General features: G+C 44.5%; 1 protein-coding gene across 1 annotated transcript; it reads right to left on the bottom strand.

Annotated features, from left to right (window-relative positions):
- Positions 1–4,579: 4,579 nt before the first annotated feature.
- LOC113359453 lies at positions 4,580–5,542 on the bottom strand. The gene has a single exon (XM_026603080.1). The coding sequence runs from the start codon at positions 5,540–5,542 to the stop codon at positions 4,580–4,582; it is 963 nt and encodes a 320-aa protein (XP_026458865.1).
- Positions 5,543–8,668: the final 3,126 nt, after the last annotated feature.

Genomic DNA, 8,668 nt, shown 5'->3' with positions numbered 1-8,668 from the left:
TCAATTTAATCGATGTGTATGAAGCATCATTGTTTTAGAGCCTAACTGAATAAGTCGCGGATAAGCGTCTTAAAAGGATAGTGGGGTCGACCACTTTGGGTGATCGTTCGAGTGTCTTATGGGAAAACTACCATCTGGTCGATCACTCCCCGTGGAGGAGTGATGGCCGGTGTTCACAACGCCACTTTGTAAATTTTCTGAGAATAAATCTACACCGTCCGACTAAGCTAGCGAAGTTGGATGGTCGTGATTGATTTGCGACAGTTTTTCAATGCCGTTGACATGATTTTTGGGGTTTGGAGGCCGATCGACCAACACCTTTTTGAGCGAGCGATTCGAGGTGTTGTGTTTGGATTTGAGTAGGTCGATCGACCATGTACAAAGGTGGGTTTCTAGCGAGCACGCTTACATCCCCTGGGTCACCTAAATTTAAATCTAAGCCACTCAATTCGGCTGGTGAAGTTGGATGGTTGTGATCGATTTGCGGCAGTAGTGTGTTACCGCAAACGTAATTTAGGGTTTCTAAAGCAGCACGTTCACCCTATTTTTGGTGAACGATTCTATACGTTATCGGCTTGCAGTGAGCAAGTCGATCAACCGTGCGTGTAGCTGGGTCACCGATGGACACGCCAGCGCTTCTTTGATCGCTCAAGATGCGATCTAAGCCGTCCAACTAGTTCGGCTAAGTTGGACGGACGTGATGCATTTTGAGACCATCTTTGCCGGTCTCAATTCATTTGAGCTATTTTACACAGCGTGAACGCCCATGTTTGGGTAAGCGGTTGAGCACTCTATAGGTTTGCCGCATGCAAGTCGATCGACTAGGGAACTAGTGGTTCCGCTGATGATAATGCATGCGCTTCCTTAATTGTTCGTAGGAGGATCCAAGCCGTCCAACCAGGCTGGCAAAGTTATACGTTCGTGATGCTTCTAAGACCGTTTTGAACAGTCTAGCTCGTTCGAGCTTTCTTTCGACAGCGTGACCACTCACGCTTGGGTGTGGCGTTTGACAGCGCCAGGGCATGCTAAGCAAAGTTCTACCGGCTAGGGCATTAGTGGGACCGCCGGTGGTCACTATGGTGATTACTTAGTTCTGCTAGGAGTAGCCTAAGCTTGTTAAATCACGCGGCCAAATCGTGCGGCCGTGATTATTTTGAGACTGATATTAGCAGTCTAGATTTTCCTTAAGAATAAATATGTGTTCGATCACGCTAACTTGAATTAAAAAGTGTGCGAGCGCGTTGATCTCTTTGTCACATAGATGTAATCTGTATGAGTATTTTTGTGCAGATCCCAATACTAGCACTTCGGGAGATTCATGCTACTCTGCTGAGAGTGAGCATTGACCATCATGTCATGTCAGTATTGAGAGTTCAGCCGGGAACATAGCATGGAAAAAATACCAGGCGAGTCATGCATTAGTTAATAATACTGGCATAAAATAGAATTCATAGAATGTTTGGGGATTGCTACTATGCACACCATTCTGAATGAATTTCATATATATATATATATACTGAGTTATTTAATACATGTGCAAGTAAAGAGGTTTGAGCACTCGTTATTTTCAAATGGCCTTTATTCCTTTGCAGGATGACAGCACATTAAATACAGGGTTTTACAATTTTGACCTTGCACTAAAAACCACCATCAACATTAAGTCCCCTGTTTAGTGCGTAATAGTGACATTGTTGCGGGGTAAGCAATATATGGTGACAAACAAGAACAAATTGGAAAAACAAGGCATGGAAGGATTACCATAAAACACTTGATCGACTCTTGTAATAAGTATAAGCACTGATGCACTGTTAATCCGACCATGTAGCATTGGCGCTCATAGGCAGCTATCCTCCTCCCTGTCGTGTATTCCCTTGCAGCAGTTGGTATTTTGTGTTGATTCCCCATCGCAGCAGGGAAGTGGCCATTACTTGAATTTGGAACAACGACCCTGCATCCCAGTCATGCTGACTCAGAATCGTTTTGAACGCATTTTTTTTGACCATCCAACGGTCCTTTCCTGGTTCTTAATTAGGGTTTCAACAAGAAACATGACCTAGTCGGCGTTGAATCCTCGCTTATTGGATGAATCTTGTTACAGCTTTTCAGTCTCGTTTTAGGGTTGCTGTCGTGTATATATGCAGAGACACCCTTATTGTGCCGAGATAAAGATTATCTTGCTGGGATTCCCTACTTTCATCATGTCAGATATAAGTGGATCATCTTACTCAACTCAGCCAAATTCTTCTGCTAAACGCAAGCGGCTTGTATCCAGAGTATGATTCTGAATATTTACTGATTTTGAAGTAGCGGTTTTTCTTTTTCTTTTGACGTCTAATCATCATTATCTTTCAGAGCGGCCGAATCCCTGAACCTTGCGACGGTTCTCCTGTTCGAACCATGCGAGTCAAGAATATCATACCGGTATATTTTCCACTAGTGAATATGTATTTATCTGTCGTGGTCGGTAGGTGACGAGATCTTCCCTTCTCCTTCTTTTTTACAGAGGTATCCTTCTGGAACATGTGTAACAGTGGTTGACGATGATGATTTAACCACTCCCCCATCCCCCTTCAAGCTCCAACTCGCCTGCTACTTACCTGGAAGACGCTAATTTGGGTATCTCCTCTTACGAGTACCCAAATGTGGGCTTGCGTTTCGATGTTCACATGAGATGCTTGTCTTCTAGTTACCGGGTTGTTGGCGGTTTTCTAGTGAGGAAGGAGTTCATGCCTCTGTATGTAAAAATATGGAGAAGGTACGACTATATTGCAACTAGGAATGTGGTGCGGCACTGCTCGTCTGCTTAGTTACTACAGTGAATTGTCTCCTACCCATGATTGCCGAGATGGAAGGCACATCCATTCGTAATGTTGCTGAATCAAGTATTGAGAAGTGGGAAGATATGATATCTACCTGTGAATCCATGGAGTTCAACATGGGCTGGTTGCGGCAGCCCCTTGATATTATCAAAGTTGATCGAGCTGGTATCATTGCCAATGTCGTTCCTGCCGCGAAAGCTATTTTGGAAGAGGAGAAGGCTCTGGCTGCGGAGTATGAGAAGGTAGAACAGGCGATCCAAAATTTGAAGAGCAGAACTGAAAGGTACCAGGAGAGGCTGAAAATGATGCTTTCGAGGAATTACAACTTATTGGATGGACTTTTCTGAGTCGTACTCCTTTGTTTTAAGTAGGCACTGTAACGTTTTGATAGTTTCTTCCTTTCTTGATTTTGTTCTTAAGAAATGAATTGCATTGGTTTTGGTAGTTGAATGGAATTTTACATTTTTGAAGAAACTGATAATCTTAGATGTGTAAAGTATGAAAAATGCTTGTGTTGCCGTGTCGTGAGACAGCGGGAGACGGAACAATGATCAAGCGTAGTATTCCTTGAGCCATTTTCCGTTGATGACTGCTTCTAATTTGCCCCAATCCACTTTAATAATCTTGTATTAGCCAGTGTTGTAAGCCTTGGTGATCACATAGGGACCTTCCCATTTTGGAAAGAATTTTGGTGCGGACATGTCTTGCTGAATGTGCTTGGCAGTCTTCAAAACTAAGTCTCCCGTTTTGAAAATTCGTGGTTTTACAGCTTTGTCGTATGCCCTGGAGATCCTGTTTCTGTATGTTTGAGTACGTTCCTCTGCTTTATCTCTCCTGAAGTCTAGGGTGTGCAACTCGGCAATTCTGGAGCTCAATGCTTCAGATTCATCCCAGTGGACCCCACTTGCTGCTGCAATTCTGGCTGAAGGAATTTTAATCTCTGCGGGGAGAATCGCGTCTGCACCGTAGACGAGCGAGTAAGGAGAAACGCCGGTATAACTCCTAGGTGCCGTCCGACATGCCCACAATGCCATTGGTAGCTGCTCGTGCCACGTCCTGGGATGATCATGCATTGTTCGACTGAGAATCCTAATTAAGGTTTTGTTGATGCTTTCGGCTTGCCCATTCCCTTGGGGGTAGTAAATGGTGGAGAAGACCTTCTTAATTCCATATTCTTAGAGAAACTCTCATACCTGTTTGTTGGCGAAAGGAGTGCCATTATCAGTAATGATGTGTTTAGGCGCGCCGAATCGAAAAATGATGTGCTCCTTAATGAACACCGTGATTGTTGCTCCAGTAGTCCCTCGTAGAGGAATAACCTCAACCCACTTGGTGAAATACTCCATTGCGGTTATGATATACTCGTGTTGTTTTGACGATAGCGGGTTGATTTTCCCAATGATGTCAAGTTCCCAGCTATAAAACGGCCATGGACTACTAACCGAGTGTAGAGGGGTAGAAGGTGCGTGAATAAGGTTCCACGAATTTGACATTCGTTGCATCTTTGAACAAATGCCTCTGCATCGTCCTCCATGGTTGTCCAGTAGTATTTCTCATGTATATGTAGAAATAGATTCTTCTTCCCTTGGTGTTCGCCTTCATGCATTTCTTTCATCAGAATCGGGATTTCCACTTCGGCCAGGCACCGTAATAGGTCACTCCCAAAGCTTTTGCGGTACAGGATTCCTTCCTGAAACACGAATTTCTTAACTCTCTGCTTCATTTTGGCTGCGTCCTTCTTGCTGGCAGGGAGTACGCCGTCACGAAGATAATTGACGTACGGCTCTCGCCAGTCCCCAACGTGGCTCACGTTGAAAATCTCTAATTGATGTGGTGGTATTTGACAATTGGAGCAAGACCTTTGTAGCAATCGGGATAGAAGTTTCCATTTCTGGACAGTAATAGTCGAGGCATTGAAGGCGACGGTAAAGCGTTACCACCGACGTTTGTCCACAAATTTCGCCATGAACACGGTTAAGCTGCAGCTGTGCTTCCTCATCTCCGAGACATCTTGACAAGGAGCCATCTGGGTTTCGATGATATAACATTCCATGAAGGATGAAGAAGCTTTGCAGAGTTTTGAGACTGACCTTTCCTTGAGAGAGCGAACTGTTTAGTTCTTGAATAATCGTAGTTCTCCAGTCGTTGACTTCAGCGCCTTTAGATTGTGAGATCCATGTTGACGCTAGAGTCCGTCTTTTCACGATCAAGGTTTCTTCCAAACCTTCGAATTGTCGCTTTGACGCTAATGTAGCTAAGCAATCAGCGTGTTTGTTGTTATTGCGGCCGATATGAGTTATGGTTGCATCGGCAAAGTAGTTCAGTAGCTTTTGTGCCTCGGATCTATAAGGGGCCAGCGACATCTCTTTGAGTGAGTATACTCCATTCATCTGATTGAACAACAATTTAGAGTCGCCTCTTACTTCAAGGTGTGTGGCCCCTGCTTGTTTGGCTAGTGACAATCCTATGAGGAAAGCTTCGTATTCTGCCGAATTGTTGGTGCACTGAAAGTCCAACTTGAAAGAATGTGAAAATAATTCACCCGTTGGAGACACTAGAACTATACCCGCTCCTCCAGTATTATTACTAGGAGTAGCAGAACCATCAAAATATAAAAGCCACGCCTCTTCTTTGATAAAAGAGATTTCTGGAAACTCCATAGGAAGGTCTTCATGCAGTGCGGTAGTTCCTTCTTCTGGGAATGCTGCTAACAGGTCCGCCATCGCTTGTCCTTTGATAGCTTTTGGAGGAGCGTATGTTATATCAAACTCTGACGTTTGGAGCAACCATTTGGCCGGCCTGCCTATCAAGGCCGGTTTTGAGAGTAAGAACTTGATAGGGTCAGCTCTGGATATTAACACCACCTTATTCGACTGTAGACAATGTCTGAATTTCTACATAGCGTAAACTAGCGCTAAGCATGCTTTCTCTGCTTTGGGGTATATGAGTTCAGCATCCCTCAAAGTACGGCTGAAGTAGTATATAGGGTGTTCAATCCCCTCATCATATTCCTGGGCAAGGAGGGCCCCAATAGCAGCGTCACTAGAGGCAGTATAGAGGCATAGCTGTCTTCCTTGCATGGGTGATTTCATAACGGCGGGTGACGACAATATTTGCTGGATCTTTTGGAATTCCTCTTGTTGCCTTGTGCTCCAAATGAAACTTGCTCCCTTCTTCAGCAAGGGGATGAATGCAGCGATAAGCTGAGCTAAACCAGGTATAAAATGTCGGATATAGTTTACCTTTCCCATGAAGCTCTGGAGTTCTTTCACAGTCTGCGGAGGGCGAATTGTGAGAATAGCTTGGGTTTTGGTTTGATCGACCTTGATCCCTTCAGAGGTAACTTGGAATCCCAAAAATTTGCCGGAAGAGACTCCAAAAGCGCATTTGAGGATTCATCTTCAATTTGTGCTGGCGACACCTTTCAAACACTTGTCGCATGGCGTCCGTATGGGCTGCTCGAGTCTTTGACTTGACCACTATGTCATATACGTAATCTTCGACTTGCTTTTGCATCATATCGTGAAAAATTGCAGTCATGGCGCGTTGATAGGTAGCACCAGCATTCTTCAAACCAAAAGGCATCACTATATAGTAAAAGTTTCCGAGAGGAGTTCGAAAAGCTGTCTTACTTGCATCGTGTTCATACATTTTTATCTGGTTGTATCCACTGTATCTGTCCATGAAAGATAACATGCCATGTCCGCTGGTAGCATCTACTAGTATGTCAATGTTGGGAAGGGGAAAATCATCTTTGGGACAGCATTTGTTCAGATCTCTGAAATCAACACAGCATCTGACTTGGCCGCTTTTCTTCTTTACAGGAACTACGTTGGCTAACCAGGTAGGATGGTGAATGGGCTTGATGAAGCCAGCAGTCAACAGCTTCCGAATCTCAGTTTTGATCTGCTCCTCACGTGAATTTCCTTGGAGATTGCTTGATCGTTTTAGATCCATACTTTACATGTAGATGATAGGTAACCAGCTTTTCATCCAAGCCGGGCATTCCTCATACGTCCATGCAAATATGTCTTGATACTCCTTGAGAAGATTCACGAGCTTTGCGCGTTCGTCCTCACGTAAAGTCGAACTGATGGATATAGGTCACGAAGATTCTTCATCTCCGATATTGATGACTTCGAGTTCATCCGTTGTGGAATCGGTGTCGTCCTGCAGCTGTCGCGGAGCATTCGGTATTTCTTCTTGTATCTTGTCGCTGTGGTTGCATTCTATTGGGAGGAGAGATTGGGTGATAGCCTCCCCTGCTAATTGCTAACAACGGCGACGATATACAGTTTTACCTTTCTGGTCCCGACTCGCCATAAAGGTCCGTTCCCTCTTTGTATGGAGGCGAGTTAAGTCTTCGCTTGATGGAGAGGAGTTGGTACGTCTTGCTAACAGAGGCGTGTCGAAAGACTTGGTCTCCCTGTTCAGTGATGTGATCCGGTCTTCTTCCTCGAGCGACGTCCATGTGGGGGAGTGGAGTGCAGTAAACCTTGCTTGACGATCCTTGTGAATTCTCCCTTGGTTCGAACAGTTCCACGCCACAAATCGGTGCATAAGGAGACAATGACGCAGGTATGCGAATAAATTTTTCGTTCAGCATGGTTTTCAGGCATTGGTAATATGTCGAGGGGACGATCCTATTATCATGAAGCCATGGTCTTCCCAGTATCATATGGTACTCTGGTTCCTTCTCTATCACTTCTAATTTTACTTTCGACCGGATAGGTCCTACTGATACATTCAAATTAACATACCCGTACGTATTGGTTTGGTTTCCTTCGAAGTCCGTCATCGTGGTAGGCTGTCGTGTGACTGCATCTGGTCGAACCTTGGCTGTCCTGAGAGTTTTAAGAGTAATGACGTTCGAGGATGCTCCGGTGTCGACAAGAGCTCTTTTGAATTCTGAACCTTTGATGTGTGCAGTAACATGCAAGGCTCTGTTGTGACCTTCCTCTGCCATCATGTCGTCTTCGGTAAACATGACATTATTTATAGACACCTCTGATGTTTTCAAGGCTTGATTGCGCGAAGGGGCCAAACGTGCATCTAGAGCTATATGATTGATTGCCGCAAACGTTTCCACTCATTGGTCCTTTGAGAGGTGTAGAAGTTCACACAAACTTTCCACTAAAGAAGCCGCCTCCTGGTCCACTGGCTGTCCGTTGGTGGTGAAGCTATTGATTTGAGGACGGTCATCGGTTGAGGAGTTGGTCCTCATTGTTGGAACCTCTGGAGCGGGGAAGCTGCTTAAATATGACGTGAGCTTGACGATGAAGTTGAGTATGTTCTTTATCGCCTCTTTCATCACTTCAATGTTCCTCGTGTGTATTTCCTGTACTCGAGTCAATTCTACCAGGGTCGGGATTTCTCTATTGACTGTGCGATCAGATTGAGCGCTGGAAGGATGAACGTCACCACTTGAAGGATCTCGCTTGGAGTTTTGAGTTGAATTGATCCTAAGACCAACCATTTTGAATTTTGAGAGAATTGAAAATTGATCTTGCAACCGAATATTAATCTCCCGCTGTGGTCACCAGTTGTTTTTAAGTAAAAATTGATTCTGCTGTTTTTGGTAATTTGGGGTGTGTTGATGAGAAACGAGTTCAAACCCTAAACAAATGCACTTCACGTGAATGCGTTTAGGTTCGAGAAATCTATCTGTAAGACTCTGGCCTAAACCAAGAAATGGTCGTTCCAGATTCAATTCGGTCATAAGGTGAAGGAGAAGGGTTGATCTTAGGGAGGGAAGCAGAGAAGGTGTTTGAAATCAGAGTGTTGAAGGTGTGGTTGTTTATGACTTGCGTATCAGAAAAATGGTTTCTGGCTACTTGTGTTGATAACAC

This window comes from Papaver somniferum, chromosome 3 (genome assembly GCF_003573695.1).
Source record: "Papaver somniferum cultivar HN1 chromosome 3, ASM357369v1, whole genome shotgun sequence".
NCBI classification, from domain to species: domain Eukaryota; kingdom Viridiplantae; phylum Streptophyta; class Magnoliopsida; order Ranunculales; family Papaveraceae; genus Papaver; species Papaver somniferum.
Note: the sequence above shows the minus strand (reverse complement) of the source record. Positions and strands in the feature narration are given on the sequence as shown.

Bases quoted from the DNA above. Each gene is read 5' to 3' on its own strand.
- LOC113359453 (XM_026603080.1), bottom strand. From the start codon at position 5,542: ATGGCGGACCTGTTAGCAGCATTCCCAGAAGAAGGAACTACCGCACTG.